Below are 20,858 nucleotides of genomic sequence, written 5' to 3' on the forward strand. Positions count from 1 at the left end.
GACAAGCGCCACAAATCAGTCTTTCTCAAAGGGGAGCCAACATTAATTTGTGAACCTAACTGTACACAATGTTGGAATAAGCAACAGATCGACTGTGATTCCCCTGTTTGAGTTCACATCAGATATCAGGCATCTCCACGGGTTTCTTAATCAGATATTGCATTCTCTATTTTAGCTTATCGTTGCATTCCCCAAGGATTTCTGTCTCAATTTTCTAAGCTTCCCCTCTCAAAGATGTCTCATGAACAATAGGGTTGACAGATCTTTAGTTCTTTGGTTGTTAAAAACCCAACTGAGAACTGTTGCGGTATTTTTTTTTCCTGATAATATTTATGGTGGAAACTTAAACAAAGAGATCATACCAGGCTTCCTGTTGACAGACCACAGTGGGTAAATGAACAGACCATGATCACTTACCATGAAACGCCATCATGCTTCAACTGGTAAGCGCAAATTACTGCTTAGGGTACTCTGTATTTCTCTACAGGCCCCATTTGCTTGTCACGAGGTCCTACAAGACAAATAGACTGTACAATTTGTGCTTGGCTTGGTTGGACGTCTGGGATTTCACCTCATCGCATCTCACCTCTGGGGACAAAATTCCCCAAAGCGGGGCTAAATCATGCGTCATGCTGGAAAGGATGTGCAGTGAAACAAAAATGACTGTGATTTATGAGGCTTCTGAGAGTGGAAGAATAAATCTAACCCTTAGACTTGAGCTGTGTGACACAGAGAGCCATATATATGATGAATTTCATTCTAACCAAACATGGCTCATGATGGTCTCATGCTTGGAGGCCACCAACTTAGACCTTACCAGAGCTCTGCAGACCTTTTGCCAAGACAGCCATTTTAGCAAGTTTCGGAGTTTGTACGTGATATCATACAGCACAATTAACAAAAAGAATGTAATCCAAACATGTGTTTTCATATCCAACTATTTAATGGCTTCGTCACTGAGTGAAAAACTAAACATGGAGTGTAAGGGGTTTCTTAGTCAACTGAAATAAAAAAAACTTAAAGGTGCTAAAGTCCTAAAATGTTGGCTAGGGAAAACTCACAAGAGCACCATGAGAAGTCTTGAACAGTTTGCTTTATTTAGTAGGTTGTATGTATTCTATGTATACAAAAATATAACACATTTATAACAAAACTGTCTTTTCAAAGAAAAACAGATGTAAACTATATTTCGAAAAAATTTGTTTGAAAATGACCTGATCTTCATAAAACAACTTGTCCAGAAGACTAACATCAAATGGAAAGAGATTTACAATATTTCCACCTTTTTCAACAGGCTTTTACAACTAGATGTCTCCAGTGTGTACAAGAATATACACAGGACTTAGATCATCAATAAGCATTACCTTTCACGGGGTATGGTCACTGGCAGCATTTTGACATCTGTGTGTTCAGCAGACTACTATAATACTGTACCCGAGTAAATGACCAAGTTTCCCATGGTGAAAAAGGGACAAACGCTGTGCTGAACTCCATGATCACAATACCTTTTATATAACATTCCACAGATTTTTGAAAACAGCCAGGTCTAGACTGCAATTTCACCAACTCAGCAGAGTAAAAATAGGAACAAATTATAGGTCAAAATTAATCACACGGTTATGCAACCATGCATTTGTGCATTCATCTATACAGTTGAATTATACCTACAACGCAGGACCTTATACAGACATGACTACACTGTATTCTGCTCTTCTGAGAGGAGAAGCTAACAGCTTACCTGCATTTGTACTAAGTAGCTGAATGCCTACATCCATGCAATACTATGACGAGGAAAACATCATCCTCTCTTTCGTCAGCGGTGATGGACGACAAGGTGGAGCCTTGTTGAAGTGTTCATTAGAAAAGCTCAATGTAGGGGCATCCGGGTAGCGTAGTGGTCTACTCCGTTGCCTGCCAACATGAGGATCACCGGTTTGAATCCCCGTGTTACCTCCGGCTTGGTTGGACGTCCCTACAGACACATTTGGCCGTGTCTGCGGGTGGGAAGCCGGATGTGGATGTGTCCTGGTCGCTGCACTAGCGCCTCCTCTGGTCGGTCGGGATGCCTGTTCAGGGGTGAGCTGGGGGGAATATAGTGATCCTCCCACATGCTATGTCCCCCTGGTGAAACTCCTCACTGTCAGGTGAAAAGAAGTGGCTGATGACTCCACATGTATCGGAGGAGGCATGTGATAGCCTGCAGCCCTCCCCGGATTGGCAGAAGGGGTGGAGCAGCAACCGGGATGGCTCAGAAGAGTGTGGTAATTGGCCGTATACAACTGGGGAGAAAAAGGGGAAATCCCGCCCCCCCCAAAAAAAGAAGAAAGAAACACTTAATGTAAATCGAGAGAGTTATAAATTTATAACAGTTATAAATAAGTTGTAAATCAATGTTGACAGGGGTCAGGTTCAGGTTTATAAGAAGGTGAGGTGAAATTTAGGCCTTATCCATGATATTTATGGTGTACTTTTAAAACCATCCGAATAACAAAAAAGTCATAGTATATTGCTGACATTGATCTCCACACATCTAACTGCCTATGGCACACCTCTATCTAATTTACCTTTGTTTTAGTTTTCAAGTAATCAATCTTAATTAATACCAGCATTTTCAAAATCATGTGATTTTATTACTCCAAGACAGGTGAGCTGTGTTGTTAGACAGGATATGAAGATATAAAATGTGGTCAAGTTTTCATGCTTTAGGGAAGGAGCTCCTGAAGCAAAATGGTTAAAATTGTCATTCTAATAGAAAATCCTGGGGGTTGCCATCGGGTGGCCTGGGCCTGGTGTATTTGGTTTTGTGGTTGTGTGCTCGGTGCGTGTCGCCAGTGGGGGCATCTTCCTGGCGGCGTGCCACAGTCCTACATCGGGTATGGATGGGCATGGGGCCCTCCCTGCCTGCTCACTAGGTGGGTGGTCCCATGGTGCATTGGCCTATTGGTTGCAGGGCCCGGTGGTCTCTGCTTGCCACTCGCGGCTAGGGTTCTGTGCCTGCAGGTGCGCCCTGTGCCTGCGCCTGGGGGTTGGTGGTGGGGTGTGGCTCAGGGGTGTGGGCCTAGCTTTTGCTTTTGGGGACTGGTTTGTGCTCATCGAGGGTGTGCAGGGCTGTTGCTCTGCAGGCTCCTGGCCCCCCTGTGGGCTCAATATTCCTCTGCGGTTGTGGTGCTTTTGGCTCCAGCTGTTCTCTTGGTCGTGGGATGTCTGCATGACTGCAGGGCCTGTGGGTGGCCGCAGAGCCTGTCTGCTGCCTGGAGGCACTACAATAAATTGCAGATCTCAGACACGATAATTTGTTGGGATTAATCCCATGCACTCACAGGTGGACACTTCACAAACACATACACACTGCTAACATCTGCCTCACACTCCTTGGAACACTCTCTGGATTACATCCTTCTTCTTAGTTCTTTCTCCCCCCTTTTTTTCTGTCTTCTTCTTCATCACTATAACTGCTATCCTAAGCTGATATCAATAAATTCAATTTCATTATGTTTTGTTGAACTCATGCCAGCATCGCTTTCTATGTCTATGTCTCATCAGATGCATGGCGTCATTTTTCGTTTCTGAGTTTCCTTGTTTCACTTGTGGTGATTGTCCCCCTCTGAGAGAAGCGATGCTGATTGGTTGTTCAGCTGATCAAACATGCTGAAGAGAATCAGAATCCTCTTTATTGGCCATGTAGGTTTGGACATACATGGAATTTGACTCCGGTTTCGTGGCTCTCACAGTGTACTTAACATAGAATAACAACACCACAACACAACACTCTTCAGATATATACACAAGAATTGACTTATACAGGTGAAATAAGGGGGGATAAAGTGCAATGGTGCAGAGAATATATCAGAGATGCTGAAATACATGTTAGCGGGTTGCTTACATACATACCTGAGGTAGCTGGACATGACAGAGCGTACCAGTACACATACAATGTACAGTACAGTATATACAAAATGGTTGTATTTATTTCAGTGTTAAGCGTTCATTTGAACGACAGACTGCAGAAATAAACTGTTTTTATATCTGGTTGTTTTGGGGTAAGGGTGCTCTGTAGCGCTTACCAGAGGGGAGGCGTTGGAACAAGTTGTGAACAGGGTGTGATGGGTCTGCAGTGATTTTGGCTGCCCGTTTCCTGACTCTGGAGATGTATAAATCCTGAATGGAGGGCAGATTGGCACCAATGATTTTCTCTGCAGACTTAACTGTCAGTTGTAGTCTGTCCCTGTCAGTTGTAGTCTGTCCCTGTCCTGTTGGTGGCCGAACCAAACCAGATAGTGATGGATGTGTAGAGAACAGACTGTTTATTGGAGAGTAGAACTGAATCAGCAGTTCCTGAGGCAGACTGAACTTCCTGAGCTGGTGGAGAAAGTATATCCTCTGCTGGGCCTTTTTGATAATTGTGTCTATGTTGGATGCCTACCTTAGGTCCTGGGAGATTGTGGAAGCCAGAAATCTGTAGGTTTTCACCAAAGACATCATGCTGTTGAGTATGGTGGTGGTGGTGTTGGGGGACTCCTCCTGAAGTCCACTGTCATCTCCCCTGTTTTGAGCGTGTTCAGCTCCAGGTTGTTATGGTTGCACCAGAGGGCCAGCTGATCAACCTCCCGTCTATATGCAGACTCGTCACCATCCCGGATAAGGCCAATGATGGTTGTGTCATCCACAAACTTCAGGAGTTTAACAGATGGGTCACCTGAGGTGCAGTCATTTGTGTAGAGGGAGAAGAATAGAGGGGAGAGCACACATTTCTGGGGGGCGCCAGTGCTGATTGTCCAGGTGCTGGATGGGATTTTCCCCACCCTCGCTAGCTGCCTCCTGTCCGTCAGGAAGTTTTTAATCCACTGGCAGATGGGGGCTGGTACAGTGAGCAGGGTGAGTTTGAAGTGGAGGATATCTGGGATGATGATGTTGAATGCTGAGGACATCTGGGACGACAGTGTTAAATGCTGAGGGGGACCGGTGGGGGCTATAAATGTATAACAAAAACCCCAGTGCTCTTGTCATGCCACAGATCACCCAAAGGATGGAATTAGAGAACCTGGAGAACCTGAATTCCACTTGCAGATTGACTCTGTCCAGGACACATCGGCATGCAAATCCCCTGTGTTGTATGCCAAGCCTGCCAACAGCACAGGTTAAAAGAAAAAAGAAAAGGAAAATCCTGCTCTCCATCTATTAATGTTGTGAACAACAGCAACAAATGCGTTTGCTGTGATTACTAGCTGCTTAGTTTGCTGAGGACTTTGAGTGCTTAACCCCACAACCCACCCGGTGTGTGAAGGTCCCCAACGCTGGGGGGAGCCTCCGACTACCTGGGATGATTGGTGACTCTCAGCATTGAAAATCGACAGAAAAACTTGATCTGATGGTCATCGTCAAAACTTTCGCTGAGCAAATGTTTGCAATTATTGTGTTTTGTTGTGTTTTACGGGGTGTATAGGCTGCCTCATTCAAATATCGACTTCAATGAATAAAACTGGGACCGACGTGTTACCTCCGGCTTTGTCGGGCATCCCTACTAGGGTTGCCAACCGTTCCTTAAAATAAGGAATCGTTCCTTATCATATATAAAATATATATAAACTTAGCACAAAAAGTAGGGAAATGTGTGTTTGGTAGATTATTTCTTAGTTGTAACAATGCTTCTTGGCAATAAATCTTATATCAGGCACCTGATTGTCAGCACCTGGGGTACCAGAAGCTCAAAACAAGGGTCAATAGCAACAGCAAAATGTGCTGTTTGGCATTGGCAGAGAAGATTTGGCAAATTTTTCATGGGCGCAACCCACATACTCAGCTCTGCTGCTCATCCCACAAATGCATGTTCCTTACAAATGTGGCACCATGTAAAAGGGTTATAAACAGGCTTTCCAACAGTATAAGATGTATTGCCAAGAAGCATTGTTACAACAAAGAAATAATCTACCAAACACACATTTTCTTACTTTTTGTGCTAAGTACATATCTATCTATCTATCTATCTATCTATCTATCTATCTATCTATCTATCTATCTATCTATCTATCTATCTATCTATCTATCTATCTATCTATCTATCTATCTATCTATCTATCTATCTATCTATCTATCTATCTATCTATCTATATAAGTGTGTGTGTGTGTGTGTGTGTGTGTAGTGTAAGACACATTATATTTGTTATGCCCACGCTGCCCCATCCATCCATCCACCCCCTCTCCCTGTCTCCTGTTCCTTATTTCCATTTCAAGGAGTTGGCAACCCTAATCCCTACAGACACAATTGGCCGTGTCTATGGGTGGGCAGCTGGATGTGGGTATGTGTCCTGGTCACTGCACTAGCGCCTCCTCTGGTCAGTCTGGCCTGTTCGAGGGGGAGGAGGAACTGGGGGGAATAGTGTGATCCTCCCACGTGCTACGTCCCCCTGGCGAAACTCCTCACTGTCAGGTGAAAAGAAGCGGCTGGCGACTCCACATGTATCGGAGGAGGCATGTGATAGCCTGCAGCCCTCCCCGGGTCAGCAGATGGGGTGAGGCAGCGACCAGGATGGCTTGGGGAGTGGGGTAATTGGCCAAGTGCAATTGGGGAGAAAAAGGGGAGGAGGGAAGTGGGACCGTAAGAGGTCATGCACTCATTTGTTTTACTTTGCAGTGCTGCCTATAATTTACACTGGGGACACCACCATGAACTGAACATCTAACAGTAGCTCTTGCCCACATCATGCACAATAATTTCATTTATTAATTTGTGTTGTTAAAACTATAGGATAAAACAATAATGATTTTGAATAATGATATTTTTTGAAAAGATGCAAACATACAAAAGAGGAATGAATTTGACTCTTGGCGACCTGTGAGCTGAGCTGACCTGCTGCGGTGTGCAAGCAAACCTAAAGTCACGTTCTCTGTCACTGTGTTTTACAAGAAGTGCCGCTTACATGAGATGTGACAGAGAAAACCTATGCAGAGCAAATATCCAGCTTGAGATGACTTTTTGTTGCAGCTTGCAGGTTGATAACCTACAAGACCATAGGCTATAAGTGTGGATTTAGACAACTCTCACTGCCCTGAGGCTGTCCTCTTCTGTACTTGTCTCTTAACCTCTATAAAAGGAAAGGACTGCTCATTCCATTTGTCTGCTTACTTCACACACCACTAAATGTAGAAAGTCTGTTAATGATGCTCCACGCGACCACATTATGCATTTTGAAAATATCCTGTGGGTTAAGGGTCCCGCCCTCCGATCTTGTGGGGGGACCCTGGACCTGTCAGTGCCGGAGTGTGGGCCAAGTGTTTTTGGGGCGGGGCGTCAAACAACAATAAAAAACAACTCAACTCGTTTTTTTAATGCAAAAATCTTGGGAGCTAGATTTGGGGGCAGGGAGTCATCCACGTTATTAATTCAGCAATCCCTGCAGATGTTTTCCGGTCATATGGACTTCATAAATATCACACGTTGCACCCTTAAGACATGATGAAGGGTTATGAACAACTTACGAATGGCACTTGTGGCAGTTATAAAACAATACATATTGGTACCTGGTCCATTTGTTATGGGATACACATGTACTTTGAGTTCAAGCTGTAATTATCTTTCTGACTTGTTCTGTAATACAGCGTTTGGTTTACTCTGTGACAATGCCATGATGAACATAAACATTTCTACTCCTGAAAAAGGCTGATGAGCTGTTTCTAAAAATACAGGTTTGAAGATTTTCCATTCTAAGCACTCGCACCCATTCACCCGTAGATGTTAGTTGGCATGTTTTGTTTGTTTGTACCATTGTGTGTGGTTTGCTTGGTTTTCATGTCATCTCTTTTCAGCACAGTGAGGCTTTTGGTCCAAGCTGGCACAGACGAGGCGAAGGAAAACCAGAGTCCTGCTACAGCAACTATAGCTGTCAGTTCGGTTTAGACTGTATTTCTCCCCCTTTGTGCTCATTCATGGGGTGAGATGTACGCCTTGCTGGAGCATTTCCACTGGCTTTTTCTTTGCCTGGTTTCTTTGATTTTGGTAGCACATGTGGCCTGGAGCAGCCAGAAGTCTTTCCCCCTGTAGATTGAAGAAGACATAGAAGCCGACCTGAGAGAGAAGACTGGCGGGCTTTAAGGACTGGGTGGTGATCACCAAGCTATCAAAATACTGGATTTACTTTCAAACTTGATGACTGTGATGGAAACTCAAAACCCGCTTCTTTTTCCCCTTTTTCCTTTTTGACAACATTTCTAATGTTGTTGCAGATGTCTGATATCTTGAGTTTATAATTACCTGGATTTATTGCAGTTCAGTTGGATGTGGATGGTTATTTACTAACGGTATATTCAATACCAAACCCAACAAAGGCTTATTTTGAAATGTGGTGCCTTTTTCCAGTAACGTCGGCCTGATTGTTGGTTTTAACATGAGATTATTATCATTACTAGTACTGTGTTTTTTATTTTATTTTTCTCCAAACTTGCTAGTTTAAGAGAATGTTAGTGTGCAAACTCAAGTGCTGGATGGCCAAGAACCATCTTCAATTAAATAAAAACAAGACTGATTATTGTTTTTGGCCCCTGGTATTCTGTCCATTACATTTGTGAAAGATTAGGTCCTCTGGTCCCGCATCTAAATTATGATCCCCCCCACCATTTTTTCCCTCCCCAATTGTACCCGTCCAATCACCCCACTCTTCCGAGGCATCCCGGTCATTGCTCACCCCATCTAACAATCCGGCGAGGGCTGCAGACTACCACATGCCTTCTCTGATACATGTGGAGTCACCAGCTGCTTCTTTTCACCCGACAGTGAGGAGTTTCACCAGGGGGATGTAGCGCCTGGGAGGATCACGCTATTCCCCCCAGTTCCCCCTCCATCCTGAACGGGCGCCCTGGCTGACCAGAGGAGGCGCTAGTGCAGCGACCAGGACCCATACCCACATCCGGCTTCAAACCCGCAGACACAGCCAATTGTATCTGTTAGGACGCCCGACCAAGCCGGAGGTAACACAGGGATTCGAACCGGCGATCCCCGTGTTGATAGGCAACGGAATAGACCGCCACGCCACCCGGACGCCCCTGAATTGTGATTTCTGATAGACCAATACACTCTTGTAAAAACTAGCTTCTTACAGCTCAGGACCATCGCAAAACTGAAGCCAGTCCTCTTGTTTCAAGAGTTTGGAGAAGAAGAAGAAGAAAGAAGAAAAAAAACTAATTACACGTGTATTTTACTTTCTTTCCAGTTGGATTGACGTAACTCCCTTTACACAAGTGTTAACCAATCCCCCATTTTTTTCACCTGCAACTGGTCCAAGATGCTGCTGCCAGGCTTCCAACTGGAAAGTGAATACTTCTGTACCAGCCTCCCTCTGCAGACAGCCAGCCAGCTCTGAAATCCATTTCATGGTTTTACTGTTTGTTTTCAAAGCACTTCATGGGTTGTCCCCTCCCTACATCTCAGGCCACTTGTGCTCCCATTTCACTTCTGGGTCATTCGGCTACTCCAGCCAGTTGCTGCTGTCTATTGCACCGTCTCAGTCAAAGCCAAAGGATGACCGCGTGTTTGCTGTTACTGTCCCGAGGCTGTGCAATAAACTACATCTGTGTTAGATCTGCCCCCACTTTGGACTCTTTTAAATGCAAAAATCCCATTTATGCTTATTGGTTTTTTGGTTGTTCCTGCTGTGCCCTGTTTTATATTTGTTGTGTCTGTTGTGGTTTGTCCTAACTATTTGCACAATTCTTTCTGTCTACACTTATATTTATCTTTATTAGTGATGAGATTGAGCAACAACAAGATGTTGTCTAGTCAGCATGGACCATCACTGAACACACTTTTACATTAGACTTCACAGGTTTTTTTTATAGCAGGCAATGGCCACCAAGTCTTACTGTATACTTAGTGCTATTCGAGTCACGGTGGGTAATCTTTTGCCAAAAGATACGGGCAGTCATCCCAGATTGCTTGATTCTTATTATTTAAACACTTAAGCTGATATGATCTTGAGATTTGAAACTTATGGAGGAGAGGAGGAGGAGATCAGGAAACAACCGCTGCAGGAGCCCTATGGAGCTGTTTACTTTGAATATGTCAAGATGAGTTTGTGTTAAATAGACGATGTCCATAACTAATTGAGTGGGAGGCGACCTTCTGGTCCCGGCAATTACCACTGTATGCATAATTACTTATTAGTAGTTACTTACATAATAATAGACCAATAACTGCAAACAAAAGATGCCTGCAGCAATTACATCTCACAATTTGCCAGCCATTTTTAATTGACTCAGCGTGTCCCATTCATGTCTCAAGGGGCGGTAGGTTGGGATGGGTGTGGGGTGGCTAATTATTGTGAATGACTCACTAAAAACCACAATTAGGATATGAAGCAAACAGTGTCAGATGAAGGTGTGGAATACATTTTTCCAACCAGATATGAATTGCAAAACGCCGCGAGTGTGGGGGCTCATGAGTGCTCGAGCGATTCATCCGACAGACAGGCGTAAGCGTTCATGTTTGTTTTCTCCGCTGCCCTCCCTGACTCTCCCCTTAGCCCTCTGCCTCCCCTCTGTCCTTCCTCGGCTATCTCTTTTTTTCTTCTTCTTCTTCTTCTTCTTCTTCTTCTTCTTCTTCTTCTTCTTCTTCTTCTTCTTCTTCTTCTTCTTCTTCTTCTTCTTCTTCTTCTTCTTCTTCGCCCTGATAATGAGAAACAGATCCCACCAGTCTTTTATGAATCAAACAATGTACTGTGCAAACGTCAACACCGCTGTGCCACGTTAGGTTTGCATTCTAACTTTTATGGCAAATTACATGTTGTTGTTTTTTGAGGTTGTGTGTAAAGAGTCGTGTTTCTCCGGTCTTGTCATGAAAATCTACGAAAGAAAGAATGAACGAAAGAAAGAAGTGTGTTGTGTGTTAAGAGTATGCTTAAGGCTTGGTGGACACACAGATCAAGGGCAACCGCAGAAATGGATGGAACAGATTGAGTCTCCTCACATCTGGAATTTACGATTCAAAAATCTGCAAGCCAAAGTTTGAGTCTTGCTCAGCGGACAGATTCTGTAATCCGCTGCAGGCCACTGTGAGTGTTAAAACACTGTGAAGACGTTCTTTCACTGTAAAGATGTTTTTCATCTCCCCCCTCCACTGCCCGCCCGTCTGCCCCCAAATGAACAATTTGTCTACCTGGAATATGGGTGTACAACAGCAGCACACCACCCTGGTGCCGGATCCTACCAGGATGGCTCTCATTAAAAAAACTGTGGCAAAACTGTGTGGCCACAGAGGATCTAATTTTCATAGATTTACTATGTGGGAGATAAAAAAAAAAAAGGATTTCTCTTTTTCTCTCTTGAAAAAGAGAAACGCACAAGGAAGATCTCAGTGGTTATTGAGCAACAGCCACTTTCATTCAAAAGGATTTTCAGATTCCAAGTGAAATTGTTTCCAGTGACTTTATTGCCGGAAAAAAACACAAGCACTGTGGCATGATGAATGAACGGACGGCAAACGTGTAGAGTTTCAAAAAATGTCTCGCTACTCATTTGCAGTTATGACTTAATTAGTGTCTATTGTAATGTGCTCCTGCGATTTTGTAAACGAACCAAGAATCGGAATTTAATTAGCTGGGGGATGGTAACTCTCATTAATCAATCTGACCCACTTTCAAAACATTGGAGGGGAAGGTAGTGTTGTGAATTTTAATGGTGTAAATCTGGTTTCAATGACAATCACAGCAATGTAAAACTAGAGCAGTGCACTCAGACGAGTGCATACCTCCCCTTCTCCAGTGTTTGAATTTATCGATAACACCCCCCCCCCTTTTTTTTGCCTGCCAGGAGAAGAGAAATATGCACACACGGATAGAAAAACCAATGCTTTCCCTGCCATTATAAGACATTTGCGCAGCGCCCACGTCGACAGAACAGGAAACGTGGGGGTTGTTAATATGCAGTGCTCAAGCTAAAAAATCTACCTAATAAAAATGTTTTGCCTGTCCCTCTGTGGATGTGCAGCCTCCTTGGTGGACCCTCGCATGAAAGCGACCAAGTCTGACATGAAATGACAGAGATCAGGCTATCATAATATCAAAGCCCCTTATTAAAAGACTTCAAATGTGTTTAGCCATCGCGGTTTTCATGATATAAATTAATAAAGGCGAATGGCTGCTCGGCTGATTGACTTTCATTCATAAAACAACAGCAAGAAAACAGCTCAGTCATGGGAAATGTTTGATTGTAGCTACTGAGATGATTTCCAGCTGTGACTGTGATTAATCCATCCATCCATCCATTATCCAAACCGCTTATCCTGTTGTCAGGGTCGCGGGGATGCTGGAGCCCATCCAAGCAGTCATTGGGCGGAAGGCAGCAAGACACCCTGGACAGACCGCCAGGGCCATCCTGTTCTTGAAATTGTATTTTTTATAGTGGACTTTTAACACTGGAGACTATGGCACTTCCGCGTGGCGGCGAGGTGAATAAGGTGAATTATGTTTGGTTCCGCCAGTGTTCCTCCAGTTCTCCTGTGCTGAGATCGTGATTTGCTGGCTTGCAAAATCAACTGACTCCTCGTTTACTGTCAAGACTCATGTCCGAATACATAATGTTTTGATTTTGACACCGTTGCTGCTCGATCTGACTCAACCGTAGATGTGAGTCACGCATGCGCACGGTTGACTCAGCTCGGTCAGCGACAGGGAGCAGCGTTGGTCAGTCAAGCTGGAGAGCGAATGAAGGGAGGGAGCGGTGATAGCTAGAACAAACGTTTTTCAAAGGTTTTGGATTGCCGCAATCACGAGAGGCTCTTCATCATACAGTCCTAATTGTGCACAAAAAAAAATTCAGGCTGATAGGTCCAGTAGTTTCTGAGATTAGCCAGGGAAGTCGGGGACACACACACACACACACACACACACACACACACACACATACATACATACACACACACCCACACACACATATCGCGCGCGCACGACCATACACATAATCCCCTCCAGGCTACCGCCTGGTAGAGATAATAACACAGTTTTACATTGTTGTAAATTACATGTGTCGGTTTGGCTCAAGTATGTTTCTGTAGAGGTTAAAGCCATACAAAGATTTAGATATGTTTGCAGGCTTTGGTTTTCTGATGGTTTGCTTTTCTGTAGTTGTGCTTTTACAGTTTGCCTCACATCTATATTGATTAATGGAAAGGCAGAAACATCTAAACGTTGCATCAACAAAAAAAATAAGCTTTTTGCCAAAACAAACAAGCTGCCCACTTCCAACCTTTGAACTTAACTAAAACTCTCTCAGAACTGGAGAGGGAGTTAATTTAACATAACAGAATGGCTAAATATTAAATATGCATATCTCTATGGAGCGAGAAGACACAACCAAAACGAAGTGGTGTCCAAACTTAAAGGATGATTCCGAATTTTTCTTTTACAACCCTGGTATTGTTTCGTATTTTCTGCCATCGTGCATATCGATTATGACGTTATTTTACTCACCATCTTCATTTTGGAGATCATGCACATGGCTGCAACACTAGACACAGCTGTACAATGGCACCTTACAGGGAAAAGCCTTTAAAACATTGTGGACGGACCTGTGAAAGGAAAAGCGTGACAACAATGAAAGTCACTGACATAATCACATTGGTCATTGACAGAAAAAAAGACAGAAGCGGACATGACACGAATAAAATGAGCACCAGACATTTCCATCCCCCACCAGATTTTCTACATCCTGGATGCTGGTGACCTCAGTGAGTCTACACTGTGTTTCAGTACGCCTTAATTCACAACTACTGCTGGGTGCATCATTCATTGTTGTTTGGTTTTTGCTGTTTCCCACATGATCAGACTACAATCCTTCTCCATTACTCATTCAGAAGGAAACTGTAACACCTGCATGCGTAGTTCAAGTACAAGCAAGCATGCCTGTCTGTGCCTGTGCTTGCTTGTTGGGTGAACATTATCTTAAAGAATCTGCCCCCTGAACTCTATAGAATAACCAAACAACACAGAAAAGTCACGAGACGTCAGAATCATGCCTCCCATACATACCATATCTCCTTGCACTTAAATTAATCACAAGGACATTATCATTAATTTGTGAAAAGAGGGAAGTGGAGATAAAGTACAAGAAAACATTGGTGAATTCCCATATGACCTGTAGGGGCTCATGTTAAATAAGCCAATCACAAGAAAACTGCGGCTGGATGGATGGAATCCCCACTGAGAGCAGATGTGGTATGATAATTATGATAACCAGCCCTGAAAAGTATGTTTGTACTAAAGCGACGTTGAGTGTGATGGATAACAGAACCTCAGTTGATGACTTCTTTCAGTGGTTCCTTTCCTTTCCTTTCTTATATTGCATTATGGCCATGCTCAAGTGAGATTGTAACTGCTGTGATGCATTCAGTTATCTAAATAAAAATATCAAAAAATGAAGTTGATAGACTGGCGAAAATCCAGATTTTTTTTTCTTTTTCATGCAGGGTTAGGAAACTACTTGCACCTGGAGCCAAGGGACATGGGTGATGCAGCCAGATGCAGGTATACAGGTATGCACCTTCATACCAGTGACTTGCACAATAGCGTTCATGTGCCGCCCTCTGCCGTTTACCCAGATTTAATGAGTTCCAGCCTGGCTCAGGAGCAGATGGTTATGATTTTAGTTGACAGGACCCATGCTTCCAAGAACACTTTTCTGCCTCACACGAGAAAGTGGTGAAGAGGAAATCAGTTGTTTGGCAATTTTGATAGCCAGCTGTTAAACGCAAGGATGATAGTGAGATTTATCCAGCACTTATAAGCTTATAGGGTCATCAACAATCATTTTGAATCATGTTGTGTAGGATTTCCATTTTTCAGTGTCAGGTTGTTGATTTTGTTTTTTGGGATGGAATACAATCCCTCTCAGAAAAGAAGTCCACATGCACAAACAAATAGGCTCCCTCATTCTGTGTCATATTCACAAGCACAGAAACCACATAACCAGTATATATATATATATATATATATATATATATATATATATATATATATATATATATGTATATATGGGGGGGCATGAGAGGGAGAGCGCAAGAAAGAGACAGAGAGAGAGTGCGGGGGGGGGGGCGAGAGAGCGTGAGAGAGACAGATAGACAGAGAAGACACACACACATACACAACTTCACACAATATCAAGCCAAAATGCAGAACATCATATCTCTCGTAAAGGCATTGTTAAAATTCATTGAATTTTGTAGTTCTGTAGTTTGTTTGAAGTTTGGCTTGCGATTATATTGCTTATTAGACACGATAAAACTTTGCATAACTTGAGGGCCATTACACTGAAATGAGATATGTTACGACTATTGGTTAACCCCGCAATGAACACCACATCGATGCTATGCTATAATACTCATCTGCAATACTGCTGTATCTGATGTACGTATGAGAAGGAATGACCCCACAGTGGTACTTTATCTACTAAACACAAGCTTTTGTGCAGATTTCTAAACAACAGCGCAAACATGCACCAAAAAAAACTGGTTTGAATCTATACATTGGTGCCCTGTCTGTCTAAAGAGGGCCACCATCCTCTTTGTAGTACTGAGCAAAGACCAACGGTCTCCTCAGAACAGGGATGAGTTCCTTCCTCTTTGAGTCACTGTGAGTGTTGATCACAAAGAAAATATTTATTGATGTATTAGAATAACAACAATTACACCTGTGATGCACCATGCACTTCTGTAATGTCCATAGTGAGTCATACAGTTTATGTGCTACGCAGGATATGGACAGGATGAATGCTGATTACACAATGTTTGCCCTGGATAAAGCTCTGTAACAATTTGGTGAGTCACTTTCTCATTCTGGTAACCGTGCAGGCGATAAGAGAGCCTGTGGGGACAGGCATGAGGTCCACCCCCAGAGGAAAAAAACAGGCCATAGTGTCAGTTTTCACTATTCTCACTTGTGACGTTGTCGGGTGTACTTTGAACAGGCTGTTTAGTTAAAACAAGCCTTGGGTGAGATGGGTGGGGCGTGTTTAGATGGAAAAGGTGAACCGTCCCGTCGTGATATGTGCTAAGGAAAAGAACGGGCTTCTTGGAATTCCAACTTGTTAACCTCCACTGGCAGGGAAGCCATATGTATAAGGATTACCTGCTGTGTTAAAAGCACAGATTTAAATGTTCATAGAAACAAAATGGAGGCAACCAGCGATGTGGACACCACAAAAATTTTGGAAAAGGGTCCCGAGTACCTCCGAAAGCAGATGGAACTGGAGAGTGAGGCGAAAGGGGGGACGAGTGCTGTGGAGAGACTTGCCGCCAGCAAGCCAAAATATGTCAAGAGTCAACAGGTGGTCAACACCACTCAGGAACCAGTTATTAACTTTGGATCGCCCTCAGTGAGTAGCAACGGGTCCTCCAACCGAAGCTCAAACCATCACGGCAAGCTTCTCACGGGGAGGAATTCGCCTGCTGGTGCTCAAGTCTGCTCGCCGCAACAAGACAATGTGGTGCGACGGTCCAGTTCCAAAAAACGGCCTGACTCCCTTTTACTATACCGGCAGAAATGTGAATTACTGAGAGGGTCAACCAGTGAGAAACATAAGCAACATGTAGCACGCAGGATGCTTCTGAGTTCTGTTTATAAAGATGTTCCCTTACCTGAGGCAACAGATAAAGAAGGTATGTCTGATGGTGATGATACAAAATCCAACACACTTGTGAGGTCTACAAAACAAGGTAGCTCAAATGCAGTCAATTCTCATTCAGAGAAAATGTTGACACGAACTACATGCCAAAATGAAGCTATAGACCAAGTGAGCGAAGAGAATAATGGTCCTCGGACAAAAGTGGGCATTGTGAATAAACCCGGTCACAAAAGAGTAACTGAAGTACAGAGGAGAGGGTGCAATGGGGTCAGCCGCTCTCACTCCGACATCAGCTCGAGGTACTCCAAAAACTTTGCAGACTTCGACGCCTTCTTCAAGTACTGCGGACTGGATGGGGAGGTCATTGAGTCCTTAGGAAAGAAGAATTTTTCTGCACGTTCAGACGAACTGGCAATAAATATTCGAAGCGTCAGCGTCTCTACATCAGATGACGGCTTCTCCAGGAATAGCGGTGAGAGCGACGGATTACTGGAAGAGGAGTTGAATGAAAAGATTCGTCAGGGGACATCAGTCATCGAGCGCAATGCGCGGATTATCAAATGGCTGTACAGTTGCCAAAATGCCAAAGAGAGCGGGAAAAAGTTACGTGAGCTGGATTAAGCAAATGTTTATTTTCTTACACAGGGACCTATAGGTATTGTGCTCCCACAATTCATGTTCAAAACAACTAACCTTTTCACGTCACCTGAAGAATCAGTGTATCTCTGAATATTGGCTTTTCAATGTCAGTAGTTTCCTTCCATGCAGAGGTTATTCCCAGCCTTGGGTTGTGAAATTTGTTGTGTAGGCCCAAATTTCTCTGCTTTCTCTACTCCTTTATGAGGACAGTGTTGTATGTAGTTTGGAAAACAGTCTGGGAATTGCTAATTACTGTATGTGCCCGTAGGCTACGTGTGCTGTCATGTCGGTGGCACAAAGTAAACATGCAGCCACACGGATGGACTACTGAAAAATATGTGGAGGTTAATTCTGAACTCCCATTTAGGAAACAAGAAGTTCATCCTGAAGCTGTGATCACTTGTAGAGCAGCTGCCAGTCGAAAACAACGATTATGATCCAATAAAAAGCCTTTAGGCTTAGACAAGCATTTAAGACCCTTTCACCAGGAATTTATGGCCGCCATTGTCTGCACGGTGCATGTACAAACACACACACTAAAGCATATGCATGCCATCATGGGGCACTCACACACACACACACACACACACACACACACACACACACACACACACACACACACACAGGCATACTATTCAAATATATTGTACAGTTTGCAGATATAGTCCTTTATTTTATGTGCTTATAGGCCTATTGATCCAAAATACAGTGATGGATTGTGCAATGCCAATCAATAGCGTTATCTTTAGTGATTCTCTCGCTTGGGTAACTCAGTGTATGGCATTCCACTCACGTACCATTATAATGTTGCATTTCTATTTGACTCTAATTCATGAATAACTGAATCAGAATCGACCAAATACTTTTAGACTGGAGTCACAAGCAAACGGAATAAATGTTCTCTAACCCAATCGTCCAGGGAATGTAGTTTGTAATCTGAGCTTTGTTAAGGCTGTATGTTCAGTCACCAGTTATAAGAAAAGCTCTACTTCTTTCTCAGCCTTCATGTCTACTTTTCCCTCTCATGCTGTTCCACCTTTTCCCCTCTTTAAACCTGTTTTGTTGGGAGGTGGCCCCTAAAGCTTATAGGTAACATGATCTGGCAAAAAGTGAATAACACTGTCAGCTTACAGTGTGGAACGGCACCATCTTGCTTTCACATACACACAAAATACACACCCTTATACACACCTCTGCGGCCTTATGTCGGGTATGCTTTCTTTAGCTGTACAGTACCATTGTGTTGTAGACACGCCTGTTACTCCGGGGGCCTTCTGTAAGGGCTGACTATGTGCCGTGCAAAGGCAAGCCATATCCTGCCTGCACCTACTTTCTTTTGCAGGAGCTGTTTTGTTTTGTTTGATCACGTTTCTTGATACATGGTGCAGCACTGGAGTCAAAATGAGAAGGTTCCTTATGGAAGATCTTACCTACTGCATATGGGATACTGCTAGTCTAATGTATTAACATCCATTTATCCATCATCTATACCACGGTTACTCCCACTCAGGGTCATGAGGGGCTGGGGTCTATCCTAGCAGGGTTTGGGTGGAAGGTAGGGAGACACTCAGAACAGGTCACCAGTCCATCACAGGACACACACACATTGTCATCCATACACTATTCACACCTGTTGGCAATTTAGAGACCCCGATTCACTGAACATTATGAACACGTGCAAACTAAACGATAATGTGTGCATTTCATTCCATTGAAGGTCAATGTTATTAAAACTGTATGAACATTTATGAATGGGACCGTTTGAACGCATATTAAATAGTTGGAATCTTGTATCTGCATTTTCTTTATGGGAGGTTTTTTTAGACTCAAAAATACATAGAAAATGCTTTTGTGAGTATGAGAAAATATTATGTACTTACACTATGTTTCCATAGGTTAATGTATAAAAAGTTAATGCACTAATGCATTGATAATGCATTGCAGAGGGGCATTGTTACCCAAACAAGTTATTCATGGTCAACATGCGGAAAAATCAGGGTAAATGAGGGGCAAACACTAACTCAGTGAAGGACTTTCAATCAATTTAGTGCCAAATAAGTATGCATCAGGAAATTCTGTCTGCCAACAGACACGAGATCTCTTGGGATTGCTTTAAGGCACACATATAAGGGTTAGGGTTTATACTCCTGTCTGTGTCCTTGACCGAGGCATGGTAAGACAAACTGGAGTTGGTCCCTGGTTGCTGCATGGTGGCTGCCCACTGCTCCTAGCTACACAGCTAGGATGGGTTAAATGCAGAACGTAGTTTCCCCACGGGGATCAATAAAGTATCTCAAAAATATAAGTATAGCTATTTTAATTGTCTATGAACAGCTCATCTTCTTCCATGACAGTCTTTTAAGCTTTGTGACAGTTAATATAAAAGATGTTGCTGAAATCCCAAAAGTTCATCATCATCATTGTCTCTGCAGATGGAATACCTTTTTAACGTATGTGCCCTCAAGAGGGCAGTATCAGTATATAGTAAGCATGAGCCTTTTCTTGGCTAAATTTGAAGTAGGTTGTGGCACAGCACACTTGAGAATCATGTTCTTTAACCTCTCTGGTACTTTTAACACCACCAGCCCTGTTCTGATGGAGAAGGCCCTCATAGCTGGAAGCAGGCGGAGGCTCCCTTGTTGCATGGATAACAGATTGCTAAATTTGTAAGGCTGCAGGATTGTGTCGTCAACACAGTGGTGAACAGCACAATGGCTCCGTACTACCTTTCTTTCTGTTAACTCTAACTAGTCACCTCTTACTTCCAGGACACCTCTAAGGCTTGCCATCTTCAGAAACCCTAAAAATTGAGTGATATTACAAGGGTGAATCACCATGGACAAGGAGTGGTGTATATATAGGTCATGTGGAGAACTACAATGAGTGTATTGCTTTAGTTTCATGTCTGTTGCTTACTTAATATATAACTAATGGGTGGATCATTTTATTAGTATGTCTACTACTACTTTCGGTTGCTCCCTTTAGGGGTCGCCACAGCGGAACATCCGTTTCCATTTCTTCCTATTCCATTTCATTCATTCGTTTATTCCATTTTATTAGTATGTCTAGGCAACAAACAAAAAAAATCATTTTCATCAATAGCGTTGGATATTAATGCCATCATTGTGTTTCGTTTGGTGCACAGTTCCACCGTTTTGATTTACCGGCTTATGAAAGGCAAATTTAGGGCGGAAGTTGTTCATCTTTATTCTATTTTTCTTAAATCATATTGTAAACGAAACTAATATGACGCGCTGTCTTGAGACGTTTTCGGTTAGTCAACACAACCAATTAACAAGACCCTGCCCTCTGTGTACTACGAGAGGGAGTCTACCGCCTATCTACGTTAGTAATGGTGTTTCCTCCGTCACACAGATGAACCTGCACATTAGAACCATGCAGCAAAACCTCCACTTTATTTCCGTGGACAATCTGACACATGGGGGTTTTTGTGTGTTAAAATGTTGAGATACCTTGTTTCGATGAATGTAAAACATAATGTCATCGTTCAGAAGGCTTACCTCCTTAACTGCCCCACTGCGGTCACGTTGTAGCCCCTCCGCCATGCTGTAATAAAAATCAAAACACAGGAACATGTGCGCTGGCCGTAGTCACGT

General features: G+C 43.3%; 1 protein-coding gene and 1 long non-coding RNA gene across 2 annotated transcripts; one reads left to right on the forward strand and one right to left on the reverse strand.

The window, feature by feature from the left end:
• Window positions 1–1,033: 1,033 nt before the first annotated feature.
• LOC130125233 (uncharacterized) lies at window positions 1,034–20,809 on the reverse strand. The gene is made up of 3 exons (XR_008811421.1): window positions 20,763–20,809; window positions 13,455–13,552; window positions 1,034–2,279 (listed from the first exon to the last, which is right to left on the reverse strand). It is a non-coding gene; the product is annotated as an uncharacterized LOC130125233 (long non-coding RNA).
• fam110c (family with sequence similarity 110 member C) lies at window positions 15,938–17,803 on the forward strand. Its single transcript, XM_056294739.1, has one exon. It carries the CDS (start codon window positions 16,150–16,152, stop codon window positions 17,221–17,223), a length of 1,074 nt encoding a protein of 357 aa, XP_056150714.1. The 5' UTR covers window positions 15,938–16,149; the 3' UTR covers window positions 17,224–17,803.
• Window positions 20,810–20,858: the final 49 nt, after the last annotated feature.

This window comes from Lampris incognitus, chromosome 15 (assembly GCF_029633865.1).
Source record: "Lampris incognitus isolate fLamInc1 chromosome 15, fLamInc1.hap2, whole genome shotgun sequence".
NCBI classification, from domain to species: Eukaryota; Metazoa; Chordata; class Actinopteri; order Lampriformes; family Lampridae; genus Lampris; species Lampris incognitus.

What these genes read in the sequence shown, in the direction of transcription:
- fam110c (XM_056294739.1), top strand. Translation starts at nt 16,150, where the DNA reads ATGGAGGCAACCAGCGATGTGGACACCACAAAAATTTTGGAAAAGGGT.